This window comes from Myodes glareolus, chromosome 9 (genome assembly GCF_982192425.1).
Source record: "Myodes glareolus chromosome 9, mMyoGla1.1, whole genome shotgun sequence".
Taxonomy (NCBI): domain Eukaryota; kingdom Metazoa; phylum Chordata; class Mammalia; order Rodentia; family Cricetidae; genus Myodes; species Myodes glareolus.
This window is the reverse complement of record NC_142034.1, coordinates 24,320,805-24,337,926: the sequence shown is the minus strand read 5'-3', so window position 1 is coordinate 24,337,926 and position 17,122 is coordinate 24,320,805. Positions and strand designations below refer to the sequence as shown.

Here is a 17,122-nt window from a genome sequence, read left to right as displayed (position 1 = left end):
CTAAGAGAGCTGCCTCTGTCCAGAGAAGGCCAACCCAGTAGGTGTTAACAGGTCCAGACTGACCTCCATGCTCCCCCAGGCTGGACATAAACACACACCAGTTGGCACAAGTGTTTGTAGCGCTAATTGCTCTTTATTGCCAATAGCTGACACTGCCCAGGACTCGGGGAAAATAAGTTACAGCAACTGTGGCATGTGACAGGAACTGCCAAGCTGGGGAGAGGACCGAGCTGCAGAGGGCACCGATCTCGGGAGAGGGGTATGAGATGGTCGTGGAAATGTCCACAGAGAACATCTCTTTTCTGCCTCCAACACCATAGAAATGTCTAGTCCCTCCTTGTGCCCAAAGGGGCTAAGTGGAGGTCAGGGTGTTAGCTACGTGGAGCTAAGTGAGGGGCAAAAGGCAGAGGAAGTTCCTAGTGGAGCCCCGAGGAAACAGGTTTGAGCCCCAGAACCAAGCTTCCGAGAATCGCGTGTTGTCACAGGATGACACAGGGAGGCCGGCTATTGGTGATTTTTTCTAAAGGCTCTCCGTTGCTGGCTCTTCGGATGGCCTCGATGAGCTAGAGGGCAGAGACAGGGGCAAGTGTTAAGCCTAGGAGAGGAGGGTGTGCCTCAGCCATGCTTCCAGTGCTGCCGATACTCACATCTTTCTCATAAGGAAAACCCCCATTCTCCAGCTTGGAGAACACCAGCTGTCCATTGATCTCAATCTCAAAGGCCCCTGGTATGAAATAAATGCAAGAGTGAGCTAAAAACAGGCAGACATCCAGGGAGGTCCTTGGCACTCCAGAGACTACAAGCAAGACGGTGCATGGTCTCCGCCGACACCATGTGTGACCCGGGTTTTAGATCCTTAAGCCAATCGGCCCAAGAACCTAGGGAAGACTCACCTGCGTGTCCCTCCATCACGCCATTTAAGGGCTTTCACTCCAAACCCACACTAGGCATTTTCAATGTGCCAGACCCTGCTAGGGGGTTTATACACAGTCAGCTCTAGAAGGCAGGAGAGCGGGGGTTTATAATACCGACTGACTCAGCAGGTGCTCTGCGGACCTCACCTGTTCCGCCGAGTCGCGACTCAATCTCGATGCCCGGATATTCCTCCTTCACGGCGCTCGCCAGCTCCAGGTAGGTCGCCTCAAAGCCGCAGGGTTCACTGGGGAGAAGAGACGTGGGGTGAGCTGGGGCTCCGGGGGTGGGGCCTCCCGTGGACCCACCCCCATCTTGCCGGCGAACACAGGGCTCCTTTTCAGACCCGGTGGCTCACCAGTACTCCACCACGATGTGGACTCCACTGCCTGCTTCCACCTCCCCGGGAGGGGGCACTACGGACACCTGTCCTGGCTCCCCACTCATTGCTGCCCGCTCCGCTGCAGGGCTGCTTCCGGGTGTGACGTCAGACCAAGATCACGTGAGGGGCGTGGTCATGGGCGTGATGGACCTCTCCCTGCGTCTGGGCGCCCCCTGCAGTTACCAGATACCGCTGCTGCATCTTGATCCTGTGCGCAGCTGGAGAGCGAGTATCCCGGACTCAGCTGGGCAAACCTATCCAAACCCTCACTTCCCTGGTCTGGGTTTTGAGAGCCCTGCGTTTCTTCGACATCCGTTGCTCACTGGACGTCATGGATTTGCTAAAATAACGAACTGCCTCTGATTGCAAAGCTTTTTTCCATTTACAAAAGACAGAGAAAATGGGGCAAGCATATAAGGATGGGGCTGAAGTAGCTGATAGTTTGTGATTGTTGTTATTTCTCGCTAGCATGATGATATTTGAAACCAGCCCTTAGTTACATGCTTGAGTTCTTTTTTTTGTAACTTTTATATTTTGATTATGTGAGTGTGGATTTGTGCATGTGAGGGCGTCTCTTAAAACTTTTATTACTTTATTTATTAATTTGCGTATGAGTGTGTATTGGAGGTGGGGGCCGTGCCATGCAGCATACTTGTGAAGGTCAGAGCACAGTTCTTAGGAGTCGGTCTCCTTCCATCCTGTGGGTTCCAGGGATTGGACCCAGACTGTCAGACTCTGTTGCAAATGTCTTTACAGGTTCAGCCACACGTTAGCCCAACATTCTAGTTCTCTGGACTCTAAATTGCCAAGTGGTGCCCTTTCCAAACCTTTAACTCTTTCCTGCAACTAAAGGAGAGGAAGTACATGTTCCTCAGGCTATCCTTCCTCGTGGGCACCCACCTTTTGCACACCCATCGCACCCTAGCCTCTCGATAGAAGGCTAGTGTCATCATACCCAGTGTGTAATTCTGGAAGAGGAGGCAGCCTGGGGTCTTCCTTGCCTCTTCTTTCCCTGAAGCATCACAGTATCGTAACAAGGCACCCATTCTGGTGTCTCTTTAAACTGTTCGTTGTTTGCTCAATTTTTGTTTGTTGGGTTCTGTCATCATTGTTTCCATCAATCTAAGAAGGCCCTTCCTATTTGCTTGCTGTCCATTCAGCTTCCAGCTCCAGTCCTGAGCAATCACCAATCCGCTCTCTGTGTTCTTTTCTGGATATTTCACATGAATGGATTCATACAACACGCGGCTTTTACTCTGGTTTCTTTCTGAACGAGCTTCACTCCAGTGGTGACCAGAGTTCCTTTTTATTGATGAGTCGTATTTCATTCCATTGTGTAGACAGAGCACAGTTACTATCTATTGACATTAATTTGGATTTCTTTGGTTTTTGACTGTTTTGAATGATGCTGCTATAAATGTAATGTCTTTTTGTGGATGTGTGCACCATTTCACTTTGGTAGAATTCCTAGGAGTAGAATTATTGGACTACCCGGGAAATCTATATTTAACTCTTTATGAAGTTGCCTACCTGTTAGTTTTTCCCAAGCAGCTGTCTCATTTTATTCTACCAACAACAATACAGTACACAGGGATTTGTCTCCTTCTAGCCACTGCACAGATTGGTTTCCTGTGTCTTTGATGATACCTATTCTGGTAGGTAATGTTATTGGCCATCTTTTCAGGTGCTCAGTAGCCATTCAAACATATTACTGGAAATAGAAACATTCATTTGGTTTTTCTTTTTCTTTCTTTTTTTAATTTTTGGTTTTTCAAGACAGGGTTTCTCTGTGTAGCCCTGGCCTGTCCCAGAACTCACTCTATAGACCAAGCTGCCCTCTAGCACAAGAGATCCACTGACCTCTGCCTCCTGGGTGCTGCATTAAAGGCCTGTGCCTCCACCACCTGGTCAATTTTGTTTTGTTTTTGAAATGGGTCTCACTATGTAGGTCTAACTGGCCTGGAACTCCCTATGTAGACCAGGCTGGCCTCGAACTCACTGAGATCTGCCTGTCTCTGCCTCCCGAGTGCTGGGATTAAAGGCACGCACCACCACCACCCAACTTTTTTAAAAAAAAAATATACATAGTCTATATAAAATATCTATAATGAAATAAATGAAATGGATAATTTACAAGTATTTTTTTGGTTTTTGCAACATATACATTCTAAATTAATACAGTCATTTAAAATTGTTTTCTTGGGGCTCGAGAGATGGCTCAACGGTTAAGAACTCTGACTATTCTTCCAGAGGACCGGGGTTCAATTCCCAGCAACCACATGGCAGCTTACCACTGTCTGAAAATCCAGTTCCAGGGATCTGACACCTTCACACCGATTCACATAAAATAAAGTTAAATAAATAATAAAAAACCCAAAAAAAAACCCCACATCATCTCATGGGGATTTATAGTTACTGAAAAAAAATTTTCCTTTAAAAAAATTCATTGCAATATATTGTTCATCTGGATATAATTGTTCATTTCTGAATTAATTGTTTCAGACTTGTGAAAGTAAATATTTATGTTGGTATTTAATATTTTCTGATACTTTATCACAATAAAATCATAAATAATAATACATAAAAAAAATTCATTGCACTGGGTGGTGGTGGCACATGCCCTTAATCCCAACACTCAGGAGGCAGAGGCAGGCAGATCTCTGTGAATTCAAGACCAACCTGCTCTAAAAAGTGAGTTCCAGGACAGCCAGGACTGTTATGCAGAGAAACCCTGTCCCCAAAAACTAAAAAAGAAAAAAAAAATCCTTTGTAAGCCTAGTGGTGACACATGACTTTGATCCTAGCACTTGGAAGGCAGAGTCAGGTCGATCGCTGAGTTCAAGGCCAGCCTGATCTACACAGTGAGTTCTAGGATAGCCAGAGCTACACAGAGAAAATCAGTCTTGAAAAAACAAAATGAGTAAATAAATCAATATAAAAAATCCTTTGCATAACTCAATACTACAGACTTTCCATCCTTCATTGTTATTTATTTAATTTTTGCTTTTGATGTTCTATTGTGACTTTACTATTTTATAGGTTCAATTTTGTTGTTTAGATTTATGATCTATTTTTTCTTGTTTTGTTTTGAAACAGGGTCTTTTTATATAACCTGACTGCCCTGGAACTTATTATGTAGACCAGGCTAACCTTGAACTCATAAAGATCCACTTACTTCTTTCTGGCTTCCGAGTGCTGGAATTAAAGGCATACGCTACCATGCCTGGCTATGATTCATGTTTAATGATTGTTTTTATTTACATGTGTGATGTGTCCGGTAATATATACAGCTGCCTATGGAGGCCACAAGAGGGCATCAGATCCCCTGGAGCTGGAATTTCAGGCAGGTGTGAACCCCATCGGGTGGTAAGTGATGGGAACTGAACTCAGGTTCTCTGAAGAGCAGCAAATGCTCTTAACCACTGAGCCATTTCTACAGCCCTTTAGGATTTATTTAGAATTATTTTTGTGCATCATGGGAAGTAAAGAGCTAAATTAAAACTTTCGGTATGGGGAGCTGGAGAGATGGCTCAGAGGTTAAGAGCACTCTGGCTGTTCCTCTAGAGGCCCTGAGTTCACAACCGTCTGTAATGAGATCTGGTGCCCTCTTCTGGAGTGCAGGCACACATGCAGACAGAACACTGTATACATAATAAGTAAATCTTTAAAAAAATTTTTTTCGAAACTTTTGGTATGTAAGTATTAGACCGTCACAGTGCCATTCAGTTAAAATACGCTTCTCTATCGAGTACTGTGACACATGCCTGCAGCCTGAGCTACTTGGGAGACACAAGAGGACTGTTTGAATTCAAGAACATTCTGGGCAATATAGCAAAACGCTGACTCAAAAGATCCTATCTGTTTATTTAATAGCTTTATCAAAAAGCTACTGTCTGGCTGAAGAGATGGCCCAGAGGTCCTGAGTTCAATTCCCAGTCACCACATGATGGCTCACAACCATCTATGAGATCCGGTGCCCTCTTCTGCCCTGCAGGCATACATGCAGAAAGGACATTATACACATAATACATAAATCTTAAATAAATAAATAAGCATGCAGGAAAAAAAAGCTACTCTCTCCAGATATGGTGGCACACACCTTCAATTCCAGCACTCAGGAGGCAGAGGTAGGTAGATCTCTGTGTGTTCGAGGCCAGCCTGGTCCAGAAATCAAGTTCTAGGACAGGTAGGGTTGTTACACAGAGAAACCCTGTATCAAAAAAAAAAAAAAAGCCACTGATACATTGGTGTAGAAACATAAAGTTTTGTATTTGGACTCTTAATGCTTTTCCTTGATCAATACAGATGGCTCCTCGAATTTTTAACTTTACAGTGCTGTATACTTGATTACTTGATACAGATTCAACAGAAACTGGACTTTGACATTTGGTAGTTTAGTTATAAAGTACATTTTCCAGTCAAGGTATTTTAAAATGATAAAAGCATTCATTACGAGTATGTGTGTATGTGTATACATCAATACCACAGTGTCCACATGGAGGTCAGAGGTGGACTTTTGGGAGTCCCCCCTTCACCATGTGGTCCCTGAGAACTGAACTTGGGCTGTCAGGCTTGCAGCAAGCATCGCTACCTGGTGAGCCATCTCCCAGGCTTCTTCAAATCAAGGTGTTTCGTGAGGGCATTTAAGTCTCTAACCCCAGCAGAGGCAGGAGGGGGGGTCTTAAGTTTAGGACTAGCTTCAGTTAGGGAGGGAGTTTGAGGCTGGCGAAGATTACATATATAGCAAGACCCCAAGGTGCCGATTTGGAAAGCACCTTTCCAAATGGACTGGAGAAGTGGTGAGCTGCGTTGCTGTAGCCAAGGACCTGGGTTCGGTTCCCAGCACCTACATAGTGCTGCATAACAGGGGATCGGACGCCCTTCTCTGGCCTCCTTGGGCACCAGTCAACAATGTGGTCTGCTTAAATACATGCACGCAAACACAAACACATAAAAAAATTTTGTTGTTGTTGTTGCAAAAGGAATGCAACAACAAAAACTAGATTTTGTCCAGATGTAATAACACCATAAGACAAGGGACAGCAGTAAATTGGTTCCCTCTTGTGTGTCTTTTAGTTTTGCCTAGTTGGAGATACTCTTGTTATGGTATACCTCAATCTGGCCTTGAACTCTCAATTCTCCTGAGTATTGGGATTACACATTCACCTTGTGGCGACTTTTATCCTAAATTTAAATTAACTTATATATATTTAAAGTTTCTCTTCTATGGGCAAGATAGCTGGGCAATTAAAGGCACCTAATGCTAATGTGTGACACACAGCCCCCATTTTCTCCACACAAACAAAATGCAATAGTTGTGTAAGGAACTTTCAGTGGATCCGACACATCGCCTTATGCATCTACCTTGTAAGGTCCCAGACAGAATGGCTCCCAAGCTCCTACTAGCCTTTGTCCCACCCTGGTAGCACCTCTTGTCTCCTCCCTGAGGCTTCAGATCTGCCCTGTCCCCTTATAGTCCTACTTCCTCTCAATGGAATCCTGGGGCCTGAGAGAGGTGGCTCAGGGGCTAAGAGCACTTCATGATTTTCCAGAGGATCAAACTACCGTAACTCCAGCTGTGAGAGATCTGCAGGAACCCACACACTGTAACACGCACACAGGCATTCACACATAAATAAGAAAAATCTTTCTTAAGGAAAGAAATGGAATTCTACGTCACTCGGTCTGGCTTCCCTCCAGCCTTCAACATCCTGAGGGATCCACAATGATCTTTCCAAGTGCAGGGCTCTGTGTCTCTCCTTGGGACCAGATACAACCTGTAGGGTCTGGCTTCTGCCCACCACTCCTGCCAGTCTGGACAAACAGGATGGATGGCTCTCAAAACTGGTTTGCAAAACAGCCACCCGAGGGCTGGTCAATACCACACATTCCTGGGGCTCTACCTCAGAGATGTAGACTCCTGCTGAGGAGGGGCCCAAGGATCCGTGTTTTCCATAGCAGCTTGTGAGACATGGAGGCCGGGTTCCCGCCTTTTAAGAACTGCGAGGCTTTCCTCCACCCTCTCAACCTGCACAACCTGCCCAGGCTCACCGGCGGCGTGGCCGCTTTTTCTGTCCACCCCCACTCTCTTAGCTCTGCGTTCCGTGTTCCCGCCTAGCAGCGTCGTCAGTGTTTGTTCCTTCACCATGGATGGTTAACCCTTCTTGTTCCCATCCCCAGGCGGCAGCTCCTCGGCTTTCCTTCACTTCCACAGGAAGAAGGCCTTCCCTGCCAGCCAGCTGTGAGTCACTCACCTGGCATACTTGTCCCTTGTCATTTCGTATTTGTGTGGCTCTTAAAGGTCAGTCTCCCTGACTGGGTTGCAGCAGGTTAAGGGCGGGTCTGTTTTTGTTGTTCCCAAAGCCCGGATCTGCTAGCTGCTTCCATGGTGGTTGGATATGATACCTCCTGCGCGGTTTTTTTTTTTTTTTTTTAGTTCAAACTGCTTCCCTGAACAAGTTACTGAGCCCCCTTCCCCGTGTCTTTGCTCTTTGCTTTTCACCATTCATACTAAATCTTTTGTTTTTCTTCCTTCGTTTTTGTTTGTTTTTGTTTCTGTTTTTGCTTTTTTTGAGACAATGTTTCTCTGTATAGTCCTCCCTGTCCTGGGACTTGCCATGTAGATCAGGTTGGTATAGAACGCTCAGAGATCCACCAGCCTCGGCCTTTAGAGTGCTGGGATTAAAGGCGTGCACCTCCATAGCCGGCTTTTCAAGCGAAAAGTTGAGGCTGCGCTTCCTCCGGGCCGACCCCTTATCAACCCGTGTCTTGTTTATTTTTCTTAACTGTCACCCACAGGAAGCTGGGAGGTGGCCCGCTGTCTTTGATCCCGGTCTCTCAGCCCCTCTTTCTGATCCCCCGATGTTTGCTGAGGGGCTGACCTAGAAGGCTGAAGTTACTGTTCTAACAGGAATCTATCTCTTGCACTGGCTCACAACAGTCGCCAGATCCCCGTGGCTCCTCCCACTAGGCCACTTTGCCACTCTTAGATTTGAAACTGGGTAAGTCAGACCCTAGCCTTGACTCGGAAGGGAGGGTGTACTTTGGGTCTCTCAGAGGGGCCAGGGCAATAGCCTGGGTGGCTAGACTGTGGCTGGAGGTCAAAGGGCAGAGCATCTCTTCAGGCTTCCCTCTTAAGCAGAGTGCCCTTTGTCCTGGCTGGGGGTGGGGGGATGGGGGTGAGCATAAGACGGCCCCTTAGCTTGACCAATGAACTGACCCTCATCAAGGGACGAGTAGAAGTGGGCGGGACCATTTCTTATCTAACAAACAGCCACCAGACTAGATTTTTCTCTTTCCAGCCAGTTCTTTTTGACTCTTCCCTGCCTCTCTCTAGGCACCTGCTCTCTCTCCTGGCACCTGCTGCCCAGTAGGAAGGGCAAGAACAATCCCAGGCGGTGCATTTGTGAGGAGTCTCCACCCCTCCTCCAGCGCTTCCTTCTCCAGGGCGCCTCTTAGGCCCCGCCCTCACCTGCCCAAGATAATTTTAGTTTCCCTGAGCCTGGAATCTGGATACGCAAGGTTCTCTCCATATTCTCCCGCCTCACCATCCAAAGGCGTGATACCCTCCAACCACCAGTAGAGAAGAGAGAGTGGATTTGAAATCAAATCCAAGCGCTTGGGATCCCTAGACAGAGCCTCACTTTTGCGCCCGGTATCCGGCTCCTTCTACTGGAGTTTCTCCAGGTAAGGCGACCAAGATCGGTCTCAGACAATTTACTCCTACCCCCAGCCTCACCAGGGCCTCAGGTTGTGCCCGCCTCGGGCTGATCTGGCCCGCTGCCCAGGTAGATGGCTCGGAGGCTGCCAAGACCCCCACCCCCATGTCCTCGCTTGGTGAGGTCAGGCCACAGGCGCGCGCGGGGAGGGGGGAGGCGGTAGTTAAGGCCTGGAGTCTTTTTCCCTAAACCGGTGGCCCCCAGGCAGGTGTGCGGACTTTCAAAGTCTGGGTAAGAAACGAAGCAGGAACTTCATCTTTGTGGTGGGCTGCAGGTTAGGGCTGGGTGCCTAAGGAAAGATTCATTCTCCTGATGCTCGCTAGCGTCTTCACTGTGCTGTTTTGTTTGTTTGTTGCTCAGCATCTCGAATCTTTCGCCCTCCTCATCTTGCTCCCCCCAGGCCTCCCGTGTTTTGGTTTTGTGCTCCTCACACTCCCTCCTTCTCTCCCAGGGAATTCGTGAGTGGGAGGTAGGGTCTCAGTCACCTCCGGAAATCTGGACTTTCCGGCTAAAACTAGTTCTTTCTACTCAGGATCTGCTAGTTGGGGGTGGAGGGATCCGGAGGTGGCCCTTCACTACCTTGCTGAGCTCAGTTTCCTACAATCTGGGGTTCCCATTTGGAGGGAGGAAAGGAGAGGGACTCCCGCAATGGGTGGAACTCCGCCCCTCCACGTCCTTGTGCCACCCGGCGGGCTGAGGAGCCCTGGCTGCGGATTCTAGTGGACAAAGAAAACTGGAGGCGCCGGTGCTGTGAGAAGGGTCTGCAGGGCAGGGGCAGGATGAGAGTGTGTGGCGGGTCGTGTGGGCCTGCCTTGAGGCTGACGCTGGGGGGAGACCAAGGCCTTGGTCCTCTTGGCAGGAGGGGACAGAGTGCACCTGAGGGCCAGATGGTAGTATTTTCGGCCTTTTTTGCCCTTGCCCCCCAAGAATGTAACGCCTCCTGGTTACTAGCTTGGACTCTGCTCTCCCTCGTGTGTGTGTGTGTGTGTGTGTGTGTGTGTGTTGTATACCTCCCCAAAGGCAAAATAATGATTAACTAACTCTTCAGGGAACTCAAGCATTCTTCCCAAATTAAACATTAAAAGAGTTGTCCCGCCCCCCTTTATTCCATTGGATTTTTTTTTCTTGAGCGGAGTGGGCGGAGCATCAACTTCGGGTCAACTAAGGGTTTCCTACCTCCTCATCTGGTCCCAGCACCCCTAAAGGTTAAGCCCCTTCTTCCCTCTCTAAGTCCTGAGGGGAGGTTGGCTTGGTTGTCCTGGACCAGAACCGGACAGACCTCAGGCTGGCCGGGCTACTAGCTCACCAAGCCCTCCCCTAAACCTGGGAAGAGTGGATGGTGGCCTTGTTTGCTGTTGGCTCCCAAACATTTAGGCCCTGCCACTTGCCTTGGGGTTTGCTAGGTGGGGCAAGATTCAGGAAGTAAACAAGGCAGCTGGGAGGGTAGGAGGGAGGGTGGGGCAGGAGAACCAGGGCTGGAGTAGCCTGGTTGGGAGGACTAGTTGGTTGGGGGACCAATTTCTCCAACGGAAGCTTGGCTTAGGCCCTAGTTTGAATGTTTCAGGTGTCTTGGGCAGGGGCTGCTGGGCCCACAGCGGGCTCCTCTCCCCATCTTATCTTTTAGGTACCTGACTGCTTTTAGCCTTCTCCAGCTGAAGGGTGGGGTGGAGGGATCTGGAAGCTCACCCTAGCCAGTCTGCTCCTGGGCTTCTGACATTAGACCGCAACCTGACTTGAATCTACTACCTCTCCTTTCAAACACCTGTTCAGCTGAGTGTTGTTTTCTCACCTTGAGGGAGGGGCCCCCTGGCAGAGACACCCCCCCCCATCTTTCCCTGAAATGAAGGTCAAATGGGTGGGAGTGGGTGCCCGGTGTTGATGCCCCTTGCTTGGTGTCTTGAGGATGCTAAGTGTCAGGTGTGTCTTGCTTATTCTTTTTTTTGTTTGTTTGTTTGTTTCGTTTTGTTTTTTGAGATAGCGTTTCTCTGTAGCTTTGGAGCCTGTCCTGGCACTAGCTCTTGTAGACCAGGCTGGCCTTAACTCACAGATCGGCCTGCCTCTGCCTCCTGAGTGGAGTGCTAGGATTAAAGGTGTGCGCCACCACCGTCTGGCCCTCTTGGGTATTTTAACTCCTGTCTTGCCCCTCAGGTCAGGACATCCCAGAGACCCTCTTCCACAGAGCAATACACAGGAGTCCCCAAGGCCAGATGCGTCACCTACACCCTCAGGGTAGTTAACAGCAAAGAGAGTTGTAGGTTCCAGACCCAGGCTCGGTAGGTCTGGATGATGCTTGCACACCACCGGGAGGTGGGCTCCAGTCCTGATAGGCTCTCTGATCCAGGCCGGGCATTTCCTCCCACCTCCTGGGTTATAGGCAGGGTGATATTTTGGTACTCAGGTGGGCAGAAGACAATTAGTCCCACCTGGACTGGACACTGGCCAAGGGTGGGGAGGGTGATGTCAGAGGAGCCTCGGGCTGCTCCTCCCCACATCTTCATCTTTCTCCAGTTTGCACCCCTTGCTCCCAGGTTACCTGTAAGTTGGGGAGTCAGGGACTGAGGGCAGAGGCAGGTTGTTTGTGTTCCTCCTCAGCCAGGAAGTCCTATGGATGAGTCAAAGTTGAATGGAGAGCCAGAGGCATAGCTGACCCGCCCCGCCCTGACTCACCTGACCCCCAGATTCCTTCACGGCCTCTCAAAAGGGTCAAATGTTTGTCCTATCCCGGTGCAGGGAACCTTCCCAGGTGTTCTGGGCAGTCTCACAGTCCTGGGGCATGGTCTGGAGAACAGGCAGGATGCTAGGATTGGTATTTTGTTTGGGTCCTGCCTGGTTCAGCACCATGGGGTCTGCTGATTCCTGCAGAGAAAGGCTGGGACCCCTCCCCCTTGTCTCTGCCTGGTCTCGCCTGTCGCTACTTGTCCTAGCTTCTTTGCACCCGTGGGCGCTAAGGCATAGGTGAGACTCTGGTGTGTGTGCCAGGTGCTTTCAGACCAGAGCTGGGATAAGACAGGTGCACAATAATGGGGCAGAGTTCCCAGCACGAGGCTGAGTGTGGCAAGACTAAGAGGACTTCTCATACCTGTGAGGTAGCTTTAGCATGGAAACTTCAGGGAAAAGCTGGGCAGGATGCAGAGGGCCTGGGAAGGCCCACAGAGTTTGGAGCTGCTGGGGTAAAAGCCCTCCCAGAGTAGGCCTTCTGTCCCCTCAACAACCTGAGCACGCAGGTCCTGCCCTCCCGATTCCTGTCCTTCCTCACCGCCTCTCGGTGTCACTCATCACCCCGCCAGGTGTTACCACAACAGGCTTGGCAACTGCTTCTGGCAGCAAAGTGCTAGAAAAATCTGGGGCAGAGCCCAGTGCAATGAGCAACCTTTGCCCTGACCCTGTGGCTGCAGCTAGGGGCATTTGGCATGGAGCCTCCCTGAGCTTTCTCCTGAGCTGCTTTCGCTGGAGGAGGGACACTGGCATCGGAATCCCAAGCATCAGACCGACAACTCCTGGGCACATGCATGCTTCCTTCCCAGGATCCCAGTGTCCCTTTCTATAAAGTGGGCATGTCCTGTTGGGCTCTGAGGGCCCTGACGAAGCTGCGGTTTGAAGGGATCGGTGACAGCACATGGTGTCAGCAGGTCTACCTTGCTTTCACAGCTGCCATGGAACTGGACCTGAGCCCACCTCATCTCAGCAGCTCCCCGGAAGATGTGTGCCCAGCTCCTGGGACCCCTCCTGAGACTCCTCCGCCCCCGGATAACCCTCCGCCAGGGGATGTGAAGCGGTCCCAGCCTCTGCCCATCCCAAGCGGCAGGTAGGATAGGGCAGTGAGCTGTATTGGTAGGGAGGGCTGGGGACAGGGAGGTGAGCCAGCACTGGCTAACGCATAGGGGCTTCCATCCCTCAACTCTGCCATAGGAAACTCCGAGAAGAGGAGCTTCAGGCGACCTCTTTACCCTCCATCCCCAACCCCTTCCCCGAGCTCTGCAGCCCACCTTCACAGAAACCTATTCTTGGGGGTTCCTCCGGTGCAAGGGGGTTGCTTCCTCGAGATTCCGGTCGCCTCCACGTGAGTTGTTTGGGGAAAAGGGAAAAATAGGGACAGAGCTGCCCCAGCCCTGGCCAGATGTGGTGGTGTCTCTTTGATGTAGGTGGAGTATCTTGGTCCCTGAAAATAGTACAAGTCAGAGAGTAGACCCCCCCCCCCGCCGGCATTACCCCAAGTCACCTGCGGTTCCTGGGGTGCAGGTGGTGAAGGTGTACAGCGAAGATGGGGCCTGCCGGTCTGTGGAGGTGGCAGCAGAGGCCACAGCTCGCCACGTGTGTGAAATGCTGGTGCAGCGAGCGCATGCCCTGAGCGACGAGAGCTGGGGCCTGGTGGAGTGCCACCCCTACTTAGCACTGGGTGAGTTGGGGCACAAGGAGCCTCGGGGCAGTGTCTTGGGCAAGACTGGTGGCTCATCTATGAGGCTTGGTTAATCTCTACCAACCCCTGCCTTTTCCCCGTTGGTCTCAGAGCGGGGTGTGGAGGACCATGAGTTCGTGGTGGAAGTGCAGGAGGCCTGGCCTGTTGGTGGAGATAGTCGCTTTGTCTTCCGCAAAAACTTCGCCAAGTATGAACTGTTCAAGAGCCCCCCAGTGAGTGAGAACCTGGGTGTGCACACATACACATACCCTCTGCATCCCCAGCCTGAATTCTTGACCTTTGATGCCTGACTCCTTTCTTTCCCAGCATACCCTGTTCCCAGAAAAGATGGTCTCCAGCTGTCTGGATGCACAAACAGGCATATCCCATGAAGACCTCATCCAGGTGAGGTCTTCACTAGGGATCCACGAACCGCCCCCCTCCCAGAGTCCTCCATTGTTCCTACCTGCTGCTGCCTTGTGTTCTGATCACCCTGGTGACCTTGCCAGTGAACCGGTGGCAGTCACTGCTGGTGCTGCTCCTCCTGCAGAGGTCTGAGAGGAGGCCTGAGAGGAGGCGAGCCTTTCACCACCTGTTCACATCTGTCCCCAGAACTTCCTGAACGCCGGCAGCTTCCCCGAGATCCAGGGCTTCCTGCAGCTTCGGGGCTCAGGCCGGGGGTCAGGCCGAAAGCTTTGGAAACGATTTTTCTGCTTTCTGCGTCGTTCTGGCCTCTATTACTCCACCAAGGGCACCTCCAAGGTGAGGTTGGAGGGTCAGCGCTAGCCTGTCATGTCCTCACTGTTATTCTGAGGCCCTTCCACCCTTGGGCTGGCTGTCTTCAGGTCATGCCTGGCATCTATTTACCCCAACCCCTGTTTGGCTCACCAATACTAGGTAGGAATGGAGGCAGAAAAGACAGGGAACTTGAATTTGCCTCTGGTGTGTGTGTGTGTGTGTGTGTGAATGTCAGCGGTCAGTCTCAGGTGGACTTCCTCGGGAGCTGTCTACCTTCTTTTTGAAGACAGGGTCCCTACTAGGACCTAGGACTTGCAGATTAGGTTAGGCTGACTGGCGGGAGAGCCCCAAGAACCTTCCTGTCCCCACACTGGGATCAGCAGAGTGTGTCGCATTACATCCAGCCCTTTAGGTGGGAGCTGGGGATTAAACTCTAAACTCAGGCCCTGCTGCTTGCACAGCCAGCTCTTTACCAGCTGAGCCATCTCCTCGGCCTTCCGCCTTCATCTGCTGTGCATGATGGGTATTTCCCTGCCTCTCCCTGGTCCTAAAATCTCCTTACCTGGTGGACGCTCATGCGGAGATAGGGCCTACCTGTACCAAGTCCCACTTTCTCACGATGCCCAGGACCCGAGGCACCTGCAGTATGTGGCTGATGTGAATGAGTCTAATGCGTACGTGGTGACCCAGGGCCGCAAGCTCTATGGGATGCCTACGGACTTTGGCTTCTGTGTCAAGGTGAGGGCTTAAGTCTGGTCTGGTTTGGGGGTTGGCTTTGGAACCCCATCTTGAGGAACCTGGCCTATTCTGGCCTGCGCATTTGGATAGTCCTTGGGTCCTTCACTGCCCTGTGGCAGCTGGGCACAGAATCAGACAGGGGACAGCCCACTTCCTCTCCCCCAGCCCAACAAGCTTCGAAATGGCCACAAGGGGCTCCACATCTTCTGCAGTGAGGACGAGCAGAGCAGAACCTGCTGGCTGACTGCCTTCCGTCTCTTCAAGGTAAGACCCGAACAAGGGGGGGGGGGCTAGCCTTGCCTGAGGGAGGTGGCATAGCGCTGCCTTCAGGAAATCTTCCTAGTTAAGAGATCACCATGGTGGTGGTGGAGGGGGCGTCTGAGAATATCTGTCAGGAAGGGTTCAGCCCTGTGCTCTGGAAAAATCTGGCCTGAGGGGTGTCACGGCCCATCTGCTCCGCTCTCTTGACCTCAGACCTTTTTCTTCCCTTGCCTCCAGTATGGGGTGCAGTTATATAAGAATTATCAGCAAACTCAATCTCGTCACCTACGCCTATCCTTTTTGGGGTCTCCTCCTTTGGTGAGTATTCTCAGGGGTGTTAGGGAAGGTGGGGATACAGGCTCAGGGCAGCTATTCTGACCCCTTCCCTCCTCCTCCTTCTGTTCTCTTCCCAGAGGAGCATTTCGGATAATACCCTAGTGGCCATGGACTTCTCTGGCCATGCTGGGCGTGTCATTGAGAACCCCCGAGAAGCTTTGAATGCCGCCATGGAGGAGGCCCAGGCTTGGAGGGTAAGGGCATCTTGTATGCATGCATCTGTGTGTCTGTGTGTCTGCTGCATCAGTGCCCAAGGGGCTTTCATGGAGTGGGAGGGAGGAAGAGGGGTTGGGGAGGTGGTGGATGCCAATGACACCCAATGTCAATGGGATCCCATGCCCCCCACTGCAGAAGAAGACAAACCACCGCCTCAGCCTGCCCACCCCATGCTCTGGGTCAAGTCTCAGCACAGGTGGGTGGTGGTCTAGGGTTCCTAGGGTGGGCTGCGGTGCTGTTCTGAGCAATCTTGGCTGGGGTCGGGCATGCCTTCCTGGAATGACCAGCATCTCTTCTCCTGACCCCAGCCATCCACCGCACCCAGCCTTGGTTCCATGGACGCATTTCCCGGGAGGAGAGCCAGCGGCTAATTGGACAGCAGGGCCTGGTGGATGGGTAAGGGGCTGGACTGGGTGGAGTAATAGACCTGTGGACCAGTGAGACCCTAGGGCAGGGACAACCAGGACTCTCTGGTAATCTGGTTTTCTCTCCCCGAAGTGTGTTCCTGGTCCGGGAGAGCCAGCGCAACCCCCAGGGCTTTGTCCTGTCCTTGTGCCACCTGCAGAAAGTCAAGCATTATCTCATTCTACCAGTGAGTGACGCACCCAACTCCTAATTTGGGTTCTTGTAGCCAGGGGGTCCGGGACTTGAAGCCCTACTATGCGCCTCCTTTTTCCCTGTACAAGAAACGGGGGCCGATTGCTGGCCCCGTGGGCTGCTCCTCCACCCGGGACCGCTCTCTGACCTGCCCTCTGGCCACACCACAGAGCGAAGACGAGGGCTGCCTCTACTTCAGCATGGACGAAGGCCAGACCCGGTTCACAGATCTGCTGCAGCTGGTGGAGTTCCACCAGCTGAACCGAGGCATCCTGCCCTGCGTGCTGCGCCACTGCTGCGCTCGTGTGGCCCTCTGAGACCACACGAGCCGTTCCAGCCCGTGGGGCTGCCCACCCCCCTTCTGTTCAGTGGACTCGCAGCGGGATGGGATGGTGGACGGCTGAAGACCTCCCCCATCCCACTGTCCTCCTGTTTCTTTACCTCCCTCAGACGACAAAACATCCCCAAACCCATCCATCCCTGACTTCTGTCCCTAAGGGAGGCATCTGTGGTCCTCTCCCCAGGAGCTCCTGAGGCACTATTCCAGTCAGGGGCATCATGAGAGAAGAGGGACAGCCCAGGTGGCCTCATGCCCCACACGCTGTACAGACTAAGAGGCCAGTTGATCTGTTCTGTTTTATACTAGTGACAATAAAGATTATTTTTTGATACACCCATGAGTTCTGTCTGGCAAGAGCTGACAAGAGGACCAGTAGAGTGAAGGTGTTGGTGAACCAGAATACGCCCTGAGCATAAAAATGGTGTTAGTTGCCTGGGAGCTTCCATATCCTAGCAAGTACCAGGCACTCAGTGCTGGTTAAATGGATG

At 51.4% G+C, this 17,122-nt stretch overlaps 2 protein-coding genes across 4 annotated transcripts; one reads left to right on the top strand and one right to left on the bottom strand.

The window, feature by feature from the left end:
* Positions 1–113: 113 nt before the first annotated feature.
* Positions 114–1,424, bottom strand: Mien1 (migration and invasion enhancer 1). Its single transcript, XM_048450808.3, has 4 exons — positions 1,271–1,424; positions 1,062–1,159; positions 648–724; positions 114–563 (listed from the first exon to the last, which is right to left on the bottom strand). Exons 1-4 carry the CDS (start codon positions 1,357–1,359, stop codon positions 480–482), a joined length of 348 nt encoding a protein of 115 aa, XP_048306765.1. The 5' UTR covers positions 1,360–1,424; the 3' UTR covers positions 114–479.
* Positions 1,425–8,106: 6,682 nt separating this feature from the next.
* Grb7 (growth factor receptor bound protein 7) lies at positions 8,107–16,967 on the top strand. Of its 3 annotated transcripts, XM_087910030.1 has the most exons (16): positions 8,107–8,295; positions 8,631–8,980; positions 12,661–12,817; positions 12,922–13,072; positions 13,252–13,408; positions 13,520–13,641; positions 13,736–13,813; positions 14,021–14,170; positions 14,774–14,884; positions 15,050–15,148; positions 15,383–15,463; positions 15,559–15,675; positions 15,833–15,893; positions 16,006–16,093; positions 16,196–16,289; positions 16,384–16,967. In XM_087910030.1, exons 3-16 carry the CDS (start codon positions 12,666–12,668, stop codon positions 16,609–16,611), a joined length of 1,689 nt encoding a protein of 562 aa, XP_087766156.1. In that variant the 5' UTR covers positions 8,107–8,295; positions 8,631–8,980; positions 12,661–12,665; the 3' UTR covers positions 16,612–16,967. The 3 variants fall into 3 exon arrangements, with proteins under 3 accessions (XP_087766156.1, XP_087766155.1, XP_087766157.1); XM_087910029.1 differs by lacking the exon at positions 8,107–8,295 and having other exon boundaries at positions 8,577–8,980; XM_087910031.1 differs by lacking the exon at positions 8,107–8,295 and having other exon boundaries at positions 8,579–8,980; positions 16,465–16,967.
* Positions 16,968–17,122: the final 155 nt, after the last annotated feature.